General features: G+C 40.1%; 1 protein-coding gene and 1 long non-coding RNA gene across 5 annotated transcripts in view; one reads left to right on the top strand and one right to left on the bottom strand.

Moving 5' to 3' along the window:
- The window catches only part of SIN3A (SIN3 transcription regulator family member A), a 74,939-nt gene that overhangs the window by 15,369 nt on the left and 36,968 nt on the right, over nucleotides 1-22,602 (top strand). For all 3 annotated transcript variants that reach the window (XM_077881974.1, XM_077881973.1, XM_077881972.1), the window contains 8 exons: nucleotides 6,124-6,345; nucleotides 11,136-11,312; nucleotides 16,622-16,728; nucleotides 17,431-17,713; nucleotides 18,760-19,011; nucleotides 19,891-20,043; nucleotides 20,186-20,344; nucleotides 22,112-22,201. In XM_077881974.1, the coding sequence (XP_077738100.1) occupies nucleotides 6,157-6,345; nucleotides 11,136-11,312; nucleotides 16,622-16,728; nucleotides 17,431-17,713; nucleotides 18,760-19,011; nucleotides 19,891-20,043; nucleotides 20,186-20,344; nucleotides 22,112-22,201 (1,410 nt within the window). In that variant the 5' untranslated portion in view covers nucleotides 6,124-6,156. The remainder of the gene's footprint in view (nucleotides 1-6,123; nucleotides 6,346-11,135; nucleotides 11,313-16,621; nucleotides 16,729-17,430; nucleotides 17,714-18,759; nucleotides 19,012-19,890; nucleotides 20,044-20,185; nucleotides 20,345-22,111; nucleotides 22,202-22,602) is intronic.
- LOC144303579 (uncharacterized) overlaps nucleotides 8,735-22,602 on the bottom strand; it is a 33,626-nt gene continuing 19,758 nt past the window's right edge. The window contains exons 1-3 of one of the 2 annotated variants that reach the window (XR_013370604.1): nucleotides 18,090-18,341; nucleotides 9,312-9,436; nucleotides 8,735-9,027 (exon numbers count right to left, since the gene is read on the bottom strand). This is a non-coding gene — a long non-coding RNA (uncharacterized LOC144303579). Of the gene's footprint in view, nucleotides 9,028-9,311; nucleotides 9,437-18,089; nucleotides 18,342-22,602 lie in introns of those variants that run through there. The other variant, XR_013370605.1, reaches the window with a different exon arrangement.

The raw sequence follows: 22,602 nt of genomic DNA, 5'->3' as shown, positions 1-22,602 counted from the left end.
CTTTACTAGAGATGTATCTGAAATCAAAATATACAGAGTGGCTGTGTTCCAACTTCATGGGTGATAGTTGGTGACGAGTTAGTTGCGTTTTAAAGGATATTGCCTGTTTTGGGTATTTATATCTTCAAAACCAGGAAAAAAAACCCCAGGAAAATAGAGAATAAAAATTTGGATTTGCAACTTAAATTCTTTTTTAAAAAAATTTATTTTTATTTTAGAGAAGTGGGAAAAACAGGGAGATCATCTCAAGCAGACTCCATGCTGAATGTGGAGCCCAGTGAGGAGCCAGGTGCTCAATTCCACAACCCTAAGATCATAACCCCCACTGAAATGAGTCCGTGCTTAACCAAATGAGCCACCCAGGTGTCCCTGCCTTATTTATTTATTTTTTTTTAGGATTTATTCCCTTACTTTAAATATTTATTTATTTTTTAATTTTTATTTATTTATGATAGTCAGAGAGAGAGAGGCAGAGACATAGGCAGAGGGAGAAGCAGGCTCCATGCACCGGGAGCCCAATGTGGGATTCGATCCCGGGTCTCCAGGATCGCGCCCTGGGCCGAAGGCAGGCGCCAAACCACTGTGCCACCCAGGGATCCCTATTCCCTTACTTTAGAGAGAGTGCGCATCTGTGGGCACTTGGGAGTGAGGGGGGAGAGGCGGAAAGCGAGAAATCCAAGCAGACTCTCTTGAGTGCAGAGCCCAACTCAAGGCTTGATCCCACCACCTAGACATCATGACGTAAATTGAAACCCAGAGTCCAGTTCCTAACAGACTGAGCCACCTGCGTGCCCCTAGGCACCCCTGCTATTTAAATTCTTACTAAAGTTTCTAGTAAAGTTTTTCACCAACATGGTAAATGATAACATTTTTCTGATACACTGAAGGTTCAAGGTAAATCATGTGTTATAAAGAAAGTAGTGATGTGTTTTGGTCAACCAAGATGACTGTTCTGAGCAACCTTGATAAAAATTGTCATACCACAGTATAATGTAATCCCACCAAAGCTCACAAAAGGTTATGTGCCAAATGGGGTTAGCATTATATTAGATAGAGGTTTCTCAACCTGGCATTATTATATTTTGGCCAAATAATTCTTTGTTGTGGGGATTATCCTGTGCATTGTAGGATGTTTGGGAATTCGTGAGATGCCAGTAGCACTCCTGTCCCCTAACTGACAACCCAAAAATGGCTTCTGACATTGACAGATGTGCCTGGGGGGGGCAAACTCTTGTGATTGAGGCCTACGTCATTAGAAGAATGTAAAGCTGATTCAGGGAGGCATGGGTATTAGGTCTTGTTTTTTAAGAAGAATGGGTTGTTAATTTTGTTTTGTTTAAGATGTTATTTATTTATTTTTAAAATATTGTATTTATTTGTCAGAGAGCACACAGAGGAGCAGGGGGAGCTGCGAGCAGAGGGAGGAGCAGGCTCCCCGCTGAGTAGGGAGCCCAATGTGAGGCTAGGTCCCAGGACCCTGGGATCATGACCTGAGCCGAAGGCAGAATGTTTAACTGACTGAGCCACCAGGCACCCCTAATTTGTGAAATTTAATTTAAATGAAAACATAAGATTCTTTAAAGTTGGGTTTTCCATTTGGATTTTTTTCTTTTTTAAAAAATATTTTATTTATTCATGAGAGACAGAGAGAGAGAGAGACACACACACACAGGCAGAGGGAGAAGCAGGCTCCATGCAGGGAGCCTGACGTGGGACTCGATCCTGGGACCCCAGGATCACACCCTGAGATGAAGGCAGATGCTTAACCACTTTGCCACCCGGGTGTCCCACCATTTGGATTTTAATAATCATGGAGAACTGTCTAGATTTCTAGGCAGCCAACTTTTTACTGTGATGAAAGACATTTTAGGTTGTAGAATTAGAAAATTGGTTTTTATATTTATCATTGTGAAAAGGTTAGCTTTTACCTCTGCCCTTCTAAGATTTGTCTAAGTGTGACACGTTGGCTTGCCAGCTGTTTGCCCTATTCCAGAAGACTGTCCTGCAATATCCGAATTATCCTGCTCTGCTTGCTTTATTTGGGAATTACGATTTCTTTGCATGATGATTTGGAGCTATTCCCACTTTTTATTCTAACACATGGCCAGATGACTTTTTAGTGTTCTGCTGCCATTGTTTGTTCACATTAGTCTTTCTTCACTAGTTTCTGCCCCTCAAAGTGCTTTTTTTCTTGTTTAAATTCTGTCTTCATAGACTAGAGTTCTGATAACAGTGTAAACTCCAAATCTGAAGCAGTCGGAGACCATAGTGGCAGATGAAAATCATGTCAGCTGAAAGCAGGGCTTGAAAGTAGCTTTGTGTGTGATTCTTGTAGCTCCATTATTTGGCACTCAAATACTTTATAGTTTGGAATTTCACTGTACCTCTCTGCAAGCAGGATACTATTGTCTGTCCAGTATTTCTACTCCAGATTGGTCATGCATTCCAAGGAGAGAGTCTAGCTCCTTGACAGGTCACTTAATTTCTTTTGAGTATCAGTTTCCCCTCTAAATAGTGTTCTGGGTGTGCCCACCTGACAGGTCTGTTGGGAAGAGCACACTGATTTATAGCAGTCTTGATTGGAAGACTTGGTTGTTGTAGGGCAGGAAATCTGTCCTATTCAGTGCTGGACCCCCAGCACACAGCACAGGGTCTGGCTTATATAGATCCTTGGGAATTATTTGTGGAATAAATGAATTGGCAAAGACTATAAATGGCTCATTGTCACCTGCAATTCCAAAGTTACTGTAATATTTTAATCTCATCCTGTGTAACCCTCATGCCCTAATTCATTCCTAATTTTCAAGATGTAACCAGACATTTACCTTCTCTGTAGTTTTTTTCCACTATACACATTTTCTACTCTTTACCAATTTTTTTTTCTCTTTACCAAATTTGTAGTACTTGTACCACTCATGAGCTGGTTTGTATTGTTAGCCTTTTCTCCCAACATTTTATTAAGAACAATTTCAAAATATACAGCAAAGTTGATAGAATTTTATAGTGAACACCCATATATATATACAAGATTTTACATTACCGTTTTATTTTAGTAGTATTATTTTTAAAGATTTTATTTTATTTATTCGTGTGAGACACCCACAGAGAGAGAGGGAGAGAGAGAGAGAGAGAGGCAGAGACACAGGCAGAAGGAGAAGCAGGCTCCATGCAGGGAGCCCGACGTGGGACTTGATCCTGGGACTCCAGGATAAGGCCTTGGGCCGGAGGCTGGTGCTAAACCTCTGGCCACCCAGGGATCTCTACATTATCATTTTAATAGTACTTGCTTTGTCTATCCATTCCTCCATCCAAACTAATTTCTCGTTATATTTCAAAGTAAATTTTTAGTACACTTTCACTGAAGTCCTTGAGCATGCGTATCCTTAACTAGAGTTCAGTATTTGTTTATAGCTTTTTCCTTCTGGTGCAAAATTTATAGCGAGATGCACAAATCTTAAGAGTACATTGTGTGTGGGTGTTGAAATCACACTGTATATACTCTGTAGCTTGTTCTTTTCACTTAATAGAATGTTTTGCAGGGTTTTCTTTATAGGGAACCCCAATCTTTCTAATTGCTGTATAGTTTTCCCAATATGGATATATCAGTTTCATTCAGTTATTGATAGACATTTAGATTTTTCATACTTTGCTGCAGTAAATATACTTGGCAGATATAAAGGGTAGACACACCTAGAAGTGGAATTTCTAGATGAAAGGGTATGCCCATTTTAAATTTAAAAATTTAATGGATGCCACAAATTGCCAACCACATAGTCTATACCAATTAAAACTTCTTTTCAGTAGTAATTTCCTATACCCTCACGCCACACTCAGTATCATCATTCTCTCTTAATTTTTGCCTGTTGCTTTGGGGGTATCATTTTACTTTATATTTCTTTGATTACTAGTGAGGCTATATACGGTCTCCCCAAGTAGTTTTTGTAGGACACCACCTTCATATCTACTCTCTGAATATTTGCTAATTGAAAGAGTGAATGCTGCCAAAGCCTTCCCGCTTTGTTGGGTTGAGACTGAAAGGATGAATGAGCTAAGTGTGGGAGAGGTTAAAGATAGCTGAGGTTGCTCATTGCATGTGTGTCTTAAGTAAAAGTAAAGGTTTCTTCTCCCTTTATTTCTTCTTCTGTGAGAGGTCAGAGATACTGAGGTGGTTAAGAATTCGGGCTCTGGAGGCAGATTTGGTGGATCGATATTCCAGCTTTGCCTATTAGCTGTGCAGCCTTGGGCAGTTTACTTTATCCTCGTATTTCAGTTTCTTCAAAATAGAGAATAACACCACCTTATAGGGTTGTTGTGGGGATTATAATAATATTTATAAATTGTGTAGAATGGTGCTTGCAATTTATTATATGCTAACTATTATTATATTAGCCATTACTCTTGTTCTTTCCCTTCTGCATGGTCAGTATTTGAGTGTGTGTGATATGTTAGCACTGTGCGGAATGCAGACAAAGTGGAAAGAGACCCTGCCTTGAAGAAGCTTTATTTATTTATTTATTTATTTATTTATTTATTTATTTATTTATTTATTTATGATAGTCACAGAGAGAGAGAGAGAGGCAGAGACATAGGCAGAGGGAGAAGCAGGCTCCATGCACCGGGAGCCCGATGTGGGATTCAATCCTGGGTCTCCAGGATCGCGCCCTGGGCCAAAGGCAGGCGCCAAACCGCTGCGCCACCCAGGGATCCCCTTGAAGAAGCTTTAGATGTTGGAAAAGCCCTAAAAAGACCAGACTGGATTCCTAGTCAGAATATTACTAGACTTTTTGCATCCTGCAGGAAAGAAAATGTTCCTTCATAGAGGAATATTATTAATAAGGGATTCTGGAATCTCCTTAGTGTTTTTTTTTTTTTTTTAAGATTTATTTATTTATTTATTCATGAGAGACACAGAGAGAGAGGCAGAGACACAGGCAGAGGGAGAAGCAGGCTCCATGCAGGGAGCCCGATGTGGGACTCGATCCCAGATCCTGGAATTCCACCCTGAGCCACAGACGGGGACACCCAATCGCTGAGCTACCCAGGCGTCCCAATCTCCTTAGTGTTAAGGAATATTAAGAGTCAAAAGTATCCTAAAAATGATCTTTTCCAACCTTCTCATTTTATAGTTGGAGAAACAAACTCACAAAGAATGAGGAAGTTGTTGGCAAGTCTAGAACCATTGTCCTCTTACTCCTAGCCTATTACTCTTTCATGATACCATTTAATTGTTGAAACAATTGATATGGGATCCCTGGGATCCCTGGGTGGCTCAGCGGTTTAGGGCCTGCCTTCGGCCCAGGGCGTGATCCTGGGGTCCCGGGGTCGAGTCCCACGGCCCGTGTTGGGCTCCCTGCGTGGAGCCTGCGTCTCCCTCTGCCTGCGTCTCTGCCTCTCTCTCCCTCTCTCTGTGTGTGTCTCATGAATAAATAACTAAAAATCTTTAAAAACATATTTTAAAAAAAAGAAACAATTGATATTTTAAAAATTAGACCACAATGGTAGTACTAGGTTTTGAGAGGAGTTAGGAAGAAGCCTTGACTGTTTTTGTAAGCATGCGAATATGTAATGAATGTTAGGAATGATGGCATTTGAAGAGAAAACTAGAGAATAAGAAAAAGAGGTGTATTTTCTTGTTTTTACTTTAATTAAAAACATTTTTTTTATTTTAAAATTTTTTTTTAAAGATTTATTTATTCATGAGAGACACACAGAGAGAGAGGGAGAGGGAGAAGCAGGCTCCATGCAGGGAGCCCGATGTGGGACTCGATCCTGGGACCCCAGGGTCACTCCCTGAGCCAAAGGCAGACGCTTAGCCACTGAACCACACGGGCGTCCCATATTTTCTTGTTTTTAAATTGGAGGTTATTTTTCAATCCTGTAGTCCCAAGTTAATTCAGACCATGTTTTTATTTAAACTTCAGTCGTTCAGTTATGATACGCTGTCCACTGTGGGGGCTGTGTGTACAAGCATCCACTTAAACTAGCCAGTGATCATCTCCAGGATGAAGTAGATATTTGGTCTGGGAGTTGAGCTTCTAGTAAATGCACGCAACTGGTCCTAAATTGTACACATCACATTGCAGTGTGGACTGGTTTGCATGTTGATGCTTTTGGTTTCTGCAGGTTTTGTGGTGCATCCCTGAGCATGAACGCAGAATGAAGCGACGTTTGGATGACCAGGAGTCACCGGTGTATGCGGCCCAGCAGCGTCGGATCCCTGGTAGCACAGAGGCTTTTCCTCACCAGCACCGGGTGCTTGCCCCTGCCCCCCCTGTGTATGAAGCAGTGTCTGAGACCATGCAGTCAGCTACGGGAATTCAGTACTCTGTGACACCCAGCTATCAGGTACGCTGGAGCCCAGCAAGGGACTTGGTGTAAGGGAGGATCATTGGTGATTTTGTCCAATTAAAAAAAAGTTGTATTAAGCATCCAGTTAGATATAAAATTATATTTATGAAATATCCATAAGTAAGATATAACAAATAACAGAAACAATGTATACTTGTGTGCTCATTGCGCAGGTTTTTAATTCTTTGTTATCTTTTAATTATTTCTATTTTAAAAATGTTTTTAAGTAATCTCTACACCCAGTGTGGGTCTCAGACTCACAGCCCTGAGATCAAGAGTCATGTGGTCCACTGACTGAGCCAGCCAGATGCCCCTAAATCATTTTGTTTATACCTCTATACAATAAAATTGTTTAGTTTGGGTATTTTTGAACTTTTATGTAAATGAAAACATATATTTTTATTCTTTTTTATTTTTTTATTTTTATTCTTTTAAAGGATTTTATATATGTGAGTGTGTTTGTATGTAATCTCTATATCAAAAATAGGTCTGGAACTCAACCTTGAGATCAAGAGTCACGTGCTCCACTGAGCCGAGTCAGCCAGGTGCCCCTTAAAGATTTTATTTTTAAGTAATCTCCATACCTACCTTGGGGCTCAAATTTACAATCCTGAGATCAAGAGTCATATGCTCTACCCATTGAGCAAGCCAACCACCCACCCCTGTATTTTCTTCTTTAACTCACTTTTTTTCACTCATTGCAGTTCCCAAGACTTACCCATATTCTTGTGTATAAATAATTGAGTCACTTCCACTCTTTTATGAATTATATGAGTATATCCTGTTTACTTATCCATTTTTCTGTTGCTGCACGTTCAGGCTGTTACCACATTTTTCACTGTTGTAAAAGTGCTGTGTGACTTTTTTTAGGTATTTCTCCTATTGCAGTGGTACAGTGGCAGTCCGTGACAAGATAAGCTTGCACCAGAATTTAAATCAATGTGCTGCTTTTTTTTTAATCAAAAAAGTCTTGCCATGGGGAAACAGAGGCAGCTGAATTAAACAGTGTGCTTATTAGTGAAACAGAGTTGGTTTACAATCTGGTGCAAACTCCTTATCTTCTTATAGACCACTCAGCAGGTTTGGGCACATGAGGAAGAGTTTTTCGGATATCTAGGAGAGGGTTGCTGGGTCATAGGGTGTGTGTGTGACATCATTGCCTTTAGTAGGTAATGTCCAATTGTTTTTCAGAGTTGTACCAGTTTACATTTCCACCAGCATTGTGTATTCCTGTTGTTCCAGTGCTGATCTTTCATCTTTTCCGTTTACTCTGTTTTGTAGAAATGGAAGAAATGTGTTTTTTGCCCTTTCTATTTATGAAAGTAAATATCACCATGTTTTTGGCTTTGTTTTGTTTTATTTTTTATTTTTTTAAAAGATTTTATTTATTTATTCATGAGAGATGCAGTGAGAGAGAGAGAGAGAGGCAGAGACACAGTCAGAGGGAGAAGCAGGCCCCATGCAGGGAGCCTGATGTGGGACTTGATCCCAGGTCCCCAGGATCAGGCCCTGGGCTAAAGGCAGCACTAAACCGCTGAGCCACCAGGGCTGCCCTTTGTTTTGTTTTAAATGATATAAGATGACTTCTTTCTCTGACCCTTCAGACTTTAACCCACTTGTGCATTTCTTGGGTATCTGTATTTACCTGCCTACCTATCTAGATACACTTCTCTTTTTATGTAATTTGAATGATACAGTGTATACTGTTCTCCTGTTGGTTCTTTTCACCTAATACATAGTGGGCCACTTTTCACCTGAATACTACATAAGTGTAGGTCTACATAATCTTTAAAACATCACTGCATTTATAATATTCCATTCTAGGTCAGTTTGAACCATGATTTATGTAAGTGGTTGGAGAGGCCTTCTTCAACCTAACTTAAGTGACTTTTTTTTTTTAAGATTTTATTTATTCATAGAGACACACAGAGAGAGGGAGAGAGAGAGAGGCAGAGACACAGGCAGAAGGAGAAGAAGGCTCCATGCAGGGAGCCTGATGTGGGACTCGATCCCGGGTCTCCAGGATCATGCCCTGGACTGAAGGCGGCGCTAAACCGCTGAGCCACATGGGCTGCCCTGTTAGTGACACTTAAAAGGTAGGGCTTGTACCAGGAACATACATTGGTGTAATCTTTCTTGAGAACAATTTGACAGTTTGCGGCAGATTTATTTTATTTTATTTTTTTAAGATTTAATTTATTCATGAGAGACACACAGAGAGAGGCAGACACAGGCAGAGGCAGAGGCAGGCTCCCTGAGAGGAGCCTAATGTGGGACTCGATCCCAGGACCCTGAGATCACGACCTGAGCCAAAGGCAGACGCTTAACCACGGAGCCACCCAGGTGCCCCTGTGGCAGATTTATTAATTACTTTTTGACTTAGCAATTCCATAAATCCATAAATTTCTCAGAATTTATTAGAAGAAAACAAAGAAGAGGGAAATCCAGGGGAAGTAGGAGATGGTGATTCCTTAGGTGTCATTCTTAGGAGTCCCTTTAGAAGCAGTACCATGCCCTCCTATGGGGCTGAGGGCCACAGTCAGAAGACTGCTACAAATTGAATCTTTAAATTCGACCTTGGAAAAAAGTAAGGCTCCTTGTTTTCCTTGGGTGATTACTTTTATTTGAACAGATTGATGACTTTTCCTATACCTGGGATAGTTGCATCTATATTAGAAGCTGTAATACAAAATATAAAAGCTCATATAAAACCTGTCATCTCAAGTGTTTATAAGTTCCAGTTAAGCCTTTTAAAAAACTTCAAAACATGCATGTTGGAATATAGAAGCTCAGAATAATAATAACCCTTCTTGCTAGAGGTATATTAGAGCTTTTAGAACTGTCTAAATAGTTTCTTTTTACTCCTAATATGTAACTATTGTTTGGGTAGGTTTGTAAGTAATTGTCTATTTCCCACCCTCCCCTATAAATTTGTGGAGACTTGAAAAAAAAAAAAAACTTACCCTCTCTTATGTTGTAGTATACAACTTCCATTATTTAGATGAAGTCTCATGTTATTTAGTCTTTTTATTTGACTTGGCAAATCAAGTATATCGTCCTTAGTTGTTTTCTGTGGTGATTAACAGTTCTGAAATAGGAAAATTTAAAAAAAGCTTTGGAAATTTCATGTAGCATTTTTTTTTTTTTTTGTAATAGAAATGGAAGGAAAGGATCTTGTGTTTTATTTCACTCTAAGTTTATAAGAGGATGAGAAAAAGCATAGAAGATAATTATGTTTGAGGCCAAACCACTAACAATTTGGAAGAAAGTTTTGTTTAGCAAATAAAGATAAGCAAAATAAACAAATAGGGATAGAAGTAGAAAATAAGGGTCATAAGCAAAATAAAAATCTTCTCTAATCCCACCACAAGCTAAATTGCTAACATTTTGCTGTATATTTGTTACCTAAGGTTTAAAAGATTATTTTGATTTATAGATACTGCTTTGTAATGTGCTTTCTGAAAAAATTTAGAAGTTTAAATCCATATGTAACACATGAATGCATTCAGCTTACAGATTGTGAACGTATTATTTTTTTATTTTATTTTTTAAAAGATTTTATTTATTTATTCATGAGAGACACAGAGAGAGAGAGGCAGAGACACAGGCAGAGGGAGAAGCAGGCTCCCTGCAGGGAGCCCGACTAGGGACTCCATCCCGGGACCCCGAGGTCACGCCCTGGACTGAAGGCGGCGCTAAACTGCTGAGCCACCCTGACTGCCCAATTGTGAACATATTATAATGTTAAAATATATGCATCTATATCAGTGCTATTCCAAGTGTGGTCCACAGATGGCTGATGTGTATACTTTCTTATTAATCTATAATGACCTTGAGTGTAGAAAATGAGAGTATTTAGAAACTTATAGTGATTTGGACATGGACATAGTAATTTTGTCATATATCTCTAAAATGTGAGAATGGAAATTATGGGCTTATGTATTTTTCATTTCACTTCTCTAGTAATTCATTTTTATCGTATCTTATAAAAGTAGTGGCCCATGATGGATTGGAATTTAAGAAAAAAGAAAAACGAAAAAAAAGAAAAAAGAAAAACGTGTCCTTTGCCATAGATAGTTTGAGAAGTGTTGAGCCATATAGTTTTCAATAGTGGCAGAGAATTCTGTTGTAATATGGGTGAGTTATAATTTATTTCACCAGTTCCCTTTGTGGGAAATTTAGGTTTCTGAATACAGATGGTCCCGAACTTAGGATAGTTTGACTTCCAATTTTTCAACTTTATGATAACACAAAAGTGATGTACACTAAAAATCATACTTGGAATTTTGAATCTGGATCTTTTCTCAGGCTAGCAGTATGAAGTACTGTACTCTCCTCTGATGCTGGGCGGTAGCAGCCGCAGCTCCTGGTCAGCCACAGGATTACGAGGGTAAACAACTGATAGATACCCTTATGCCATTCCATTCTGTTTTTCTCTTTTTGTATAGTATTTAGCATATTACATGAGATATTTAACACTTTCTTGTAAAATAGGCTTTGTGTGAGATGATTTTGCCCAACTGTGGCTACGCTAAGTGTTCTGAGCACATTTAGGGTAGGCTAGGCTGAGCTATGATGTTTGTGAGGGTAGCTGTATTAAATGCATTTTCAACATAGGGTATTTTCAGCCTAAAATGGATTTATCAGGATGTAACCCCAGGATGTAAGTCAATGAAGATCCGTAATTCTCTGTGTGTGTGCAAAGATACGCATGCATGTCTTTTAGATACATCTGGGGAAGAATGCAGAAGCCTTGAAGTTTCTTGTCTGCATTTTGTCCACCCCAGGTTTCAGCAGTGCCACAGAGCTCTGGCAGTCACGGGCCCACCATCGCAGCGGTTCATAGCAGTCATCATCACCCAGCAGCTGTGCAGCCCCACGGAGGCCAGGTGGTCCAGAGTCATGCTCATCCTGCCCCACCAGTTGCACCAGTGCAGGGACAGCAGCAATTTCAGAGGCTTAAGGTGATATTCAGCTCCTCTTCTTTCATTGAGAAGTTTTCTCTCTCAGCAGGAAGCATTGGCTTCAGCCTATTCATAGTGGCATTATAACTTTTAACATACTAGACTAGGGATTGAATCATAAGTTTTACTTTGTTTTTGTTTTGAAACCTACTTAGATTTCCCCTCTTACCGTCCGTGCCTGATCCAGAGAATACATTCAGGAAATGTTTTTGGAATGCATGAATGCATGGTACTCAGACGTGTCAGGATAGCAGGACTCTTTCCATACGAAATAAAGTCCTTTTTTTTTTGATGCCTCCTATTGAACTCTTAGTTCTTAGCATGGCATAAGGTTTTGTTGAGTGTACACATAGTTGGCTACAGTCCTGTACAGTCACTGGGTCCAGTATTACCTTACGATTTACTCTTTTTATCCCTGTTTATAAATAGCTGAATGGGCTGCCATCTTCACGTCCATCCTTAGTAAAACACATGCTCCTTTTTTGGGAACCTTAATAAAGATTGGGGAAGACTATAATTGTGAATGAAGTGTCAGTGTTTTCATCTGTTCTGCTGAGTATGTGCTGTAGGTTTTTAGTCCTTTTGAAATTCATGAGGCATCTGTGGAGAAGTGGAGCTTGTGTTCCCAGCTAACCCCCTCTCTCTCTGCTTACTTGAGTGTGACTTCAAAATAAGTGATTGTTGCAGTAAGTGTTTCAGATTTGTTTTTCTTATTTTACATTTATATAAAATTTAAAATCAAGTGCAAGAAATACAAATTAAGGAACTATAAGGAGATAAGATGTTGCGTCTTCATTTGGTCCTATCAGCCTAATTAAATAGCTTCCAGGTAGGAATGAACAGTATACCCCTGAAGGATACATCCATGTGTAGCAAACATTTTGGCCTTCTGTTTTTCTTGATACTTAATGTAGTTCTCCTTGATCCCTGCCCTCATTACTTTGGGTACTCAGGAACTTGTTTAATATTGGCCTAAGAAAATTGAATGCTATATAGAGGGATTTTGTGAAATTTATTTTGTCTATGTTAAGTAACTAAAAATTGACTATACTGAAAAATAAAAAAAAAAGAGTTGACTATACTTAAGCATAGTCTTTAAAGAGAGTCAAATTATTTGGGCCTGAAATTTTCACTCTGGGCTCTGTCTTTGGGAAAATTTGTACAAGCTATATTGATGTTTTTCTTAAAACATTTTGGTTGTCTGCTTGTAGAGTGATGGCTGTATACCAAACTGTATTATTGCCATGAACTTAGTACCTCACAAAGTCCTGATGAAAATATTTTTTTAGAGTTGGTTTGGTATGATTTAATTCTATATTAATACTGTATTCATCAGTTAATACCTTAATCTTGCAAAAGGGCTTCTAAACTTGCTATTAAACTAACAAAAATATACATTTTTATAAGCTTTTTCTGCCAGTCCTGTCAAAACACAGCAGCTATTTTACTCATCTCCCTCACTTGAGTATAACTATACAGATGTGCTTTGTCTGTTTTACAGAAACCATCAAGAAAGTAAGAAAGGGTTCTAGAGTTGGGGTTATAGAGTGAGTTATGGACAGAGTTAGGACTTCTTGCTCTGTTCCTTCTCTTCTTGCTCTTGAGTATGATTCCTGGATGCAAGAACTTGTTGAATTTCTGTTCTGATGAGGAGGGGTAAAATGCTTTCTCGTGCCTCCATTGTAGCTTCATTCAGTATTCCCACATTGCCAGCCATTTTTGGATCAGTCTTAAAATGCTTTACAAGCATTTGAATCAACTTCAATAAGCCATTTATATTCTATGATGAGGAAGTATTCAGTGAAAATCCTTAGGTTATTTCAAGCACCATCATTGTCTATACTTTCTTTTTTGTCTCTGGCAGATTGATGACAAGAAAGATTTGAATAATTTCAGGCATGTTTAGTGTGATTTTAGCTACTTGTTGAATGCTAGCAGCATCGATATTTAGCACATCTTTAGCAAGTTCTCTTTACAGTTGTTCATGTTTGTCTCCCCAACAAGATTGTGTACTTCAAGAGGTTAAGGACCTTGGTAATAAATGCCTGTTGAAGTGAACCAAGAAAACACATCGGCAGATTCAGGGTTTCCCCGAGTTCTTCCCTGAATCCACAGTTTCTGAAGGACCAGCTCCAAGTTATTTTCTGAGTTGTGGTTTCTAGAGCTGCATATACGTTTTTATAAAGAATTGAACTCTACTTTAGGTAATGAGAGAATTTCCTCACTATGCTTACATGCAGGTAGTTTATTTACTTATTTATTTATTGGGGTGAAGGGGCAGAGGGAGAGAGAGAATCTTAAGGAGACTCTATGCCCAGCTCAGAGTCTGACATGGGCCTGGATCTCACCATTCTGAGATCATGACCTGAGCCGAAATTGAGAGTGGAACTGAGCCACCCAGCCGCTCCTCCCTGGCCCCCGCATAGTTCATTTATAATGTGGTTGTTACACTGGGCATTTTAAAGCATAGTGTTATTTTGTAACTAATTTAAATAGCAGTTTACTGTGACCAGTACCTTTTTTTCCCCCAGACATAGACACATCACATTTCTTTCAGTCAGACATCTGCACTTTTTCTTTCTCTGTAGTAATTATTATACTATAGCCTGTTTTCTTTTTATTCAAAATTTCATGTTTATTTTTGATAATTCTTCTTTGTCATGTGATTGTGAATGCTATTCTTAAATATCTCCCAAAGTATTTCTTCTGCAAACTTAGTTTTATATTCTATCACCTTGGTCATTAATTTTTTTTTTTAATTTTTTTATTTATTTATGATAGTCACACAGAGAGAGAGAGAGAGGCAGAGACACAGGCAGAGGGAGAAGCAGACTCCATGCACCGGGAGCCCGACGTGGGATTCGATCCCGGGTCCCCAGGATCGCGCCCTGGGCCAAAGGCAGGCGCTAAACCGCTGCGCCACCCAGGGATCCCCACCTTGGTCATTATTAATGAAACATTTCAATATAGAAAGTTCTGAATATGAATTATAAATAGTCCATTGAATTTTAACAGATTGTTGTGTTATTTCTAAAAGTAGAGAAAAAGCAACCGTGAAATGAATGGGTATTGACAAAGTATACAAACTACTCTTGCAACCATGAAATACTCTAACTGTGGGATAATGGTTCCCATAATGGAGCTTCCCATAAGGGAAGTTTGGGCAACTCTGGAAATATCATTTAATGGTTTATTTGAATATAAATGTTCTACTTCACAGTATATCACAAGAGTAGGGCTTATCAAAATCATATGTTTATTTCTGAAACTTCCCTAAGCTTATATTTTGTATTATTTATTTATTTATTTATTTATTTAAAAGATTCATTCATTCATGAGAGACACAGAGAGAGGCAGAGACATAGGCAGAGGGAGAAGCAGGCTCCATGCGGGGAGCCCAATGAGGAACTTGATCCCAGGACCTGGGGACCATGACCTGAGCGAAAGGCAGATACCCAACCACTTAGCCACCCAGGTGCCCCTATTTTGTATAATTTAAAATATTCCCACAATATATAGGAAACATCTAGTAGGTAATCCCCTTGGATATCTCCTAAGTACAAATTAAGTTGTCCCAAATCAGACTCCTAACTTTCTAGACCTTCAGTCTTGTTCCTCTTTGTGAATGGCCAAGTAATTTATAATTTAGTGAATGTTCCCTCTCCCTTATCCCATATCCAGTCAGTCTTGAATTTCTGTCACTTCTACCTCCTAAAAAGCTTTTGTGTGTATCCCATTCTCTTTATTCCTTTGGCCAATACTACAATTCAAGCCACTATGGATTGCATGCTGAATTTAGTCTTACAGCATAATTGGTTTCCTGCATGCTTGCTTGCTTGCTTGCTTTTTAAGATTTTATTTGTTTCTGTGAGTGAGAGAGCACGAGTAGGAGGAGCAACAGGCAGATGGAGAGGGAGAAGCTGACTCTCCTCTGAGCAGGGAGCCTGACACAGGGCTTGATCCAGGGGCCATGACCTGAGCCAGAGGGAGATGCTTAGCTGACTGAGCCACATAGGCACCCCTCCTCCTGCCTCCTTTTAATCTATCTTCCTTTGCATCAATTTGTTCTCAACACTGTAGCCAAATTGAGTACACTAAAACAGATACTAAAAATCTAAACTGCCTTTTTTTTTTTTTCCTTTTAAAGAAAAGAGAAAGAGCGCATGTGTGAGGAGGGGAAGGAGCAGAGGAGGGAGAGAATCTTAAGCAGGCTCCTCTTCCAGCCAGGGCCTGATGTGGGACTCGGTACCCTGAGATCATGACTTGAGCCAAGATCAAGAGTCAGACACTTAACCTATTGAGCCACCCAGGCACCCATAAACTGCTTTTTTGTTTGTTTCTGTTTTGTTTTTAAAGATTTTATTTATTTGAGAGAGACAGCATGTGCAAGAGTATGAGCAAGGGGAGGGGCAGAGGGACAAGTCGACTCCCCACTGAGTTTGGAGCCAGATTGGAGACTTATCCCAGAAACCTGAGATCATGACCTGAGCTGGAGTCAGACGCTTAACTTACTGAGCCACCCATGTGCCTCTCCCCTAAACAGTTTTTTAACAAGATTTGCAGGACATTTTGGGATCTAGGCCCTGCTTCCTCTTCGGTCTCCTCTCTTGTCACTCTTCCTGCCACCGTTCTTCCCCTTCACCACAGATCCTTCAGCCAAACTAAACTGTGTTTTCCCAGTGTACCAGATGGTGTCCTGTCTGGGATTATGCTCATGCTGCTTCCTCTGACTTTGTAGGTCTGTCTTCACTTTGGCTAACTTGTACTCATCCTTAGGACTCAGTTTAGACATCACTTCTTGGGGAAGCCCTCCTCCTCCCTTATGTGCCCATAGGTTTTTCTTAGTGCAGAAGTGCCCTTCCCATGTGCTCTCTGGGCATTTTGTGATCACCCACGTACCCTACTGTATCAGGATTCCCGGCTAGATGTGAATGAACTTCTGTAGAGCAGGGACTGTGCCTTGTTTGTCATTGACTCCTTAGTAATTCATGTTGGGCCTGGCACGGTATGTTGTAGTTTAGTAGATACTTGTGAAATGAATAAGTGAATGATATTAATGTGATGATTTTTCACTAATCATTCTCCCCAAAATTATCTAAAGCAAGGCTATAAATTTTATGAATTGATTTTTATTTTAAGCTTGAGTTTTATGGGCATCCATACTAATGTTTAATACTTTCCTGTATATTTATTATATATTTTTATTTCATTTTATTTTCATGTTAATTTTGTTTAGGCATAAATCATTTGTTTTAAATAATTCTTGGCTTATTTTCTTTTTATAACCTTGAGATTTATCCCTGCCTCAGGTGGAGGATGCGCTGTCCTATCTTGACCAGGTGAAGCTGCAGTTTGGTAGTCAGCCTCAGGTCTACAATGATTTCCTTGACATCATGAAGGAATTTAAATCTCAGAGGTAAAAGATCTATGTGGTTGTATTCAAGCTTTGTGCTTGAAATGTTGCTTTTGGAGGGAGGATATTGCTTATTTTCGTACGCTGAAAGATAAAGGATGCCTCCTTTTGGGGAGTTTAATTTTTAGGATCATGTCTTTATTTCATGTATTGCTTTCTTGATGACGATTATGGGTCCTGGACTTTGTATTCACCCTGTTGGTTAATTTTCCTTAGCACGTCATCTCAATCAGGGAAGTAGAAGGATAGTGATGAGCCCCACCTGGTCTCGGAGTTGACGTAGGGTACGCTAATATTCTGGCGTGGTTCACTTGCTAGAGTAACTCGTGAAAACTGTGAACACACAATGATTTATCCTCATGTGGTAGAGAGTGGGTCCTGCGTGGGAGTTGCTGCTTTAGATATGCTGTTAAGGATCTGCTTGTTAGGACTGTTATCGTGAATATATGTTGTGTTCAAAATTGTGACCAAACCTCTTTGAATATGAGGCTAAAATTGCTTTGGAATTTCAGAGTTCTTTGTATTTTGTTGATTTGGTGATATGCAGGTTGATTTTACATGTTTTCCTATTCAGAGAACCTAGTGGAATGTGCATTTTTTTCTTACTAGGGTATTGGTAAAGCTTGCCACTTTAACTTTTTGTGGTGTGTGTGTGTGTGTGTGTGTGTGTTTGTATGTACATGTTTTGTTTTTTGTTTTAATCAGCATTGACACTCCAGGAGTGATTAGTCGTGTGTCCCAGCTGTTCAAAGGACATCCCGACCTGATTATGGGCTTCAATACCTTCTTGCCCCCTGGCTACAAGATTGAGGTGCAAACCAATGACATGGTGAATGTGACAACTCCTGGCCAGGTTCATCAGATCCCCACCCATGGCATCCAGCCCCAGCCTCAGCCACCACCCCAGCATCCTTCTCAGCCTTCAGCCCAGTCAGCCCCAGCTCCTGCCCAACCAGCTCCTCAGCCCCCACCTGCCAAAGTCAGCAAGGTGAGCACTTGGAATACGTTGCATCAGGTAAAATGCATACCTAGAAAGCACCCTCCTTTGATATTTCCCCTTTATATAGAATTTAGAGACATCAGTTGTGGTGATTTCATCACAGAAGCTGAAGTAGTCACATTGGTATAAGATGGTTCACATTTACCTTCCACATACTTAGGTATCTGTTTAGATCAACACATCCATAACTTATAAAGAACTTATTTTGTCCCCACCTCCTGCCTTGTGAACCCATGAGCATCCCAACAGATGGCAACTTTATTGTGTAGTAGTACTTTGATGGCACAGGCAGAAATGATCATCTGATAATCAGATTATGTTACTGCCCACGGGGTCATCATTTTATAAAAGTCACTCCATTTACCAGATTAGGTCATGGCAAGCCAAGCAGAAGATCCCGTTGCTGGTGGTGATGATGGTGGTGGTGTGTACTTGCTCTAGAACTGCACTGTCTGATACAGTAGCCTCTAGCCACATATGGCTGTGTTTAAATTTAAACTAATTAAAATAAATTCAGTTTCTCAGTTGTACTGGCTACATTTCAAGTACTCAGTAGCCCTGGGTAGCTTAGTGGCTATATTCTATAGGACAGTGCAATATGAAAGAACATTGCCATCACTGGAGTTCTATTGGACAGAGGTGGTTTAGAAGATTTTTATGTGGAATTCTGCAACAAGTGTCTTTTGACATTAAAGATCTATGGAGAGTAAGGGTTGATTTTTTTTTTCTTATTATGTTTGCACCTGTTGAGTGAGCTTAAAAATTGCATTAGAAAAATTCTTCCCTGTAATTGGAGATGTAGCCACTTCTCAGGTTGTATTTCGAAAATTTGGAACAAAAATATCTGTATTAGAGAGTGTGAGCCCTTGCACTCCCCATGCCTGCCCAGTGTGATTTGAGTTGGGCTAACTGGCCTGGTCAGAGTAAATAAAGTACATTTGTTGATCAGACACCTTGTTTCTCTTTAGTTTGACCTTTCTTTCCTATGTCAGACCATCTGTATTTCTGAGGAGAATGACTTTTTTTCTTTTTAGCCTTCCCAACTACAAGCACATACTCCAGCCAGTCAGCAGACACCCCCTCTCCCACCATATGCATCCCCACGCTCTCCACCTGTCCAGCCTCATACACCAGTGACAATCTCGTTGGGAACGGCCCCATCCTTGCAGAACAATCAGCCTGTGGAGTTTAATCATGCCATCAACTATGTTAATAAAATCAAGAACAGGTTCCAGGGCCAACCAGACATCTACAAAGCATTTTTGGAAATTTTGCACACATACCAGGTAAGAGAGTTGCCCTTTCAGCATGTCTTAATTAATCAGGTCACATGCTGAGGGCATCTGGTCTGAGAACTTGAATAACCATTATTATGTTCCCTAAGTTTTACTGGAAATCAACAGGTTAAAAACTGTGTGTTTATAAAACTAGTTTGATTTGCCTGACTCTAATTGCTTTGTAACAGCTAGGCAGGATTTTTAAGTTACTGCCCTGTGAAGCAGATGCTTATTATCTGGGCAGTTTAGAGGATGGTTTTTGTAGTGTAGTTCATCTACAGGAGAAGGAGGAGACATTTCTCTAATGTTTTGTGTGTTATTGGTTGGTACTTGTCCCCTGAACCTTCACATATACTGTCCTACTTTTATTTATTATTTTTTTTAAATTTTATTTATTTATTTAAGATTTTATTTATTCATGTGAGAGAGAGAGAGAGACAGAGACATAGGCAGAGAAGCAGGCTCCATACAGGGAGCCCGATGTGGGACTCGATCCCGGGACTCCAGCATCACGCCCTGGGCCAAAGGCAGGTGCTAAACCGCTGAGCCACCCAGGAATCCCCTATTTTTTTTTTTTTTTTAAGGTTATTTATTTGTTTAGTCTCTATACCCAGTGTGGGGCTGGAGCTCATGACCCCAAGATTAAGAGTCACAAGCTCTTCTGAGTCAGCCAGGTGCCCCTCTTCGTAGTTTTGAAAAAATTATCAGCCACCATTTTTCACTCACTTTTCAACTTAAAAGCTTGCGGTTAAAACGGTGCTAAGAACATAGACCTTTCTTAGGCACAGCCCTAGTAGATATCTAATGTCCCAAAAAGTGTGCCGAAGGGAGTTCTTCAAAACAGTGACCCTCTAATTTGCTACCTTCCCATTTGCAATTTCCTGTCAGAAAGAGCAACGAAATGCCAAGGAAGCTGGAGGAAACTACACTCCGGCATTGACTGAACAGGAGGTTTATGCCCAGGTGGCTCGTCTTTTTAAAAATCAGGAAGATCTGTTGTCAGAGTTTGGACAGTTCTTACCAGATGCCAACAGCTCGGTGGTAAGTTTTATCTAGAAAGAACTACACTATTTAGAATTATTATCTTCAATCAGTTAGGAAGCTGGAAACAGAAGGGGACTGTTTCTAAATGATAGTGCTGCTTTGGGTAAGAGAATTAATGTCTTGGATGTGTCTTACTTAGCTTTTAAGCAAAACAACAGCTGAAAAGGTTGATTCTGTGAGAAATGACCATGGAGGCACTGTGAAGAAGCCCCAGCTGAACAACAAGCCTCAGAGGCCCAATCAGAACGGCTGCCAGATCCGTAGGCACTCTGGAACGGGGACCACCCCCCCGGTAAAGGTGAGCATAGGTGACAGCGGCGCACTTGGGACTCTAACGAGCCCTGCCCATGGAACAGCTCTCTTGGGCTGTTCGTGTGTTCTGATCCTAAGCATGTTGTGAGTTGGGTCTTCGATAGTCAGTGAGTTGGTGTATGTCACAGAAACTTGATGCGGAGCTGCTTATCTGGCTTTGCAAAAGAAGGGTAGAGTATCACTGATTACACAAATTACCGAACTTTCTGAGTTTTTATTGTTTTCTCTGTATTTTCTCTCTTCTTTGCTACTAGTCATTATGTCTTTTTATTTGCTGCCCACGGTTTCTGAGACATACTGATTTTTCCCTTCGTCTGATTTGATGCCTTCAACCTGCCCTACGATAATAAGAGGGAAGGTTATTAAGCTTGATAATTATTTCAGAAGTAAGTCCGTGGTCTCTAAGGTCCTCCTGTGAGTAAAGTATATATACTTTGTGAGTTCTTTGGTCTAGAGGCCTTTGTGGGGTTGTCAGATCTTAATCTGTATCCCCGTAATCTCCAGGGCAGGACCCGACCTTCAGGCTGTAGCAGAGGGGCATCTTAAATTTGTTAGTGACCTATCACAGGATGCTTCTTGTTCTAGTAAACACTGACGTCCTGCCTGCAAAAGCTAAGCCTGTTCTCTTCCTCTTTGATGTAACGCAGCTGTGCTAGGGAGAGAGCTAGATGCATGTACTGAATGTTGCTTTAATGAATTCTAAAGCAACATGTAATGTGGAAGAGGTGGACGTGTCTGCAGAATCTAATTAATGAATAATAAAAGTGGAATTTCTAACAGTAGGAGGTGAACAAGCAGACAACTAACTACAAAGACTGACATGTTAGGTATTGCTCACACTTTTGAAAGACTATTGTTCAGTGTTGGTAATGGCTTTTCCTTTTGAAAGCAAGTTGAACATAGTAATAGTTTATATCTCTTTACTTTAGGGAAGAGCATTACATGGGTAGCAAGAATCAGGTTGGCAGTTAAGCTCCACTCGCATCAGTCCCCTCCCACACTGATCACCCTCAGGTGGAAACACTAGAAAAGGGGATGAGAATTCCCTACCTGCTTTTCTCCTTAGGCAGCATAAGCAGTAGAGGCTTTGGTTCTTAGTGTACTCTGAGGTGGTCAAGGTAAATGTGCTGCTTTTCTCAGAGTTTGTACATGTCTTCACAGGTAGGTGAGAGATGGCTTTTTAAAAGTGAAATTTTGCCAGACAGCTATGTCACAGCTTATTCATTCCCTTTGAGAAAGTAAGCTTAAATTGGTCCGGGTGGATATTGCTGACAAGAGAGTCATTCCTTCTCTTAGGAAAATAAACTGCTTCACTTTTTCATGAATTTTTAAAATTGAATTATAATTAAAGGTTGAGGATTGATTTCTATCCACTTGTGGCAGTGTGTTCCAACTCTGCCTCCACTCTAGGATGAGGTAGCAGCGCTAGGTTCCAAAATACAGTTACTTTTGGCTAATGGAAAAAGTAAGGACAGTCTGTTATCACAGTAATGCTGTGACCATTGGTAGAGAGAATATTTGGGAAATAGAATGATCTTAAGCCTGGGAGGGTGGGGGACCCAACAGGCAAACTGTGAGATGGAGAAGGTGGGTGGAAATCCTTTAGAGTGTAAAGTGAGAGAAACAAATTCTCTCATTTGTTTCAAATTACTAATCAGTGGTCAGTGATGGATCCACTGAACACAGATGAAAATAAAACCCCAGGAACGTCACTCTTTGGATCTTACATGTTGGTGTTTTTCCTTCTTTGCAGAAGAAACCTAAACTGCTCAGCCTAAAGGATTCCTCCATGGCAGATGCCAGCAAGCACGGTGTAGGAACTGAATCCTTATTTTTTGATAAGGTAATGATTGAATTAGATTTGATATAGGCTACTAATGGCAAAAGAAAATCACCCTGTCCCCAAGAAGACTTTGTTTTAGAAGCTTCAAGCTGATTAGGACTTTCTCCTTGTTATCATGGTTTCTAAGTTGTAGGGTCCTTTCAGGCCACTGGAACCGTAGCATTGTCTGTTTGGGTTTTGTGAAGCAGTTTACGGCATTTCCTATAGTGGAAGACTGCTTTTAAAAATGCATGATGTTACTCTTTTTTTTTTTTTTTTTTTTATTTATGATAGTCACAGAGAGAGAGAGAGAGAGAGAGAGGCAGAGACACAGGCAGAGGGAGAAGCAGGCTCCATGCACCGGGAGCCCGATGTGGGATTCGATCCGGGGTCTCCAGGATCGCGCCCCGGGCCAAAGGCAG

The sequence above is a fragment of the Canis aureus genome, chromosome 32 (assembly GCF_053574225.1).
Source record: "Canis aureus isolate CA01 chromosome 32, VMU_Caureus_v.1.0, whole genome shotgun sequence".
In the NCBI taxonomy this organism is placed as follows: Eukaryota; Metazoa; Chordata; class Mammalia; order Carnivora; family Canidae; genus Canis; species Canis aureus.
The sequence above is the reverse complement of the archived record's forward strand: the minus strand, read 5'-3'. Positions and strand labels throughout refer to the sequence as shown.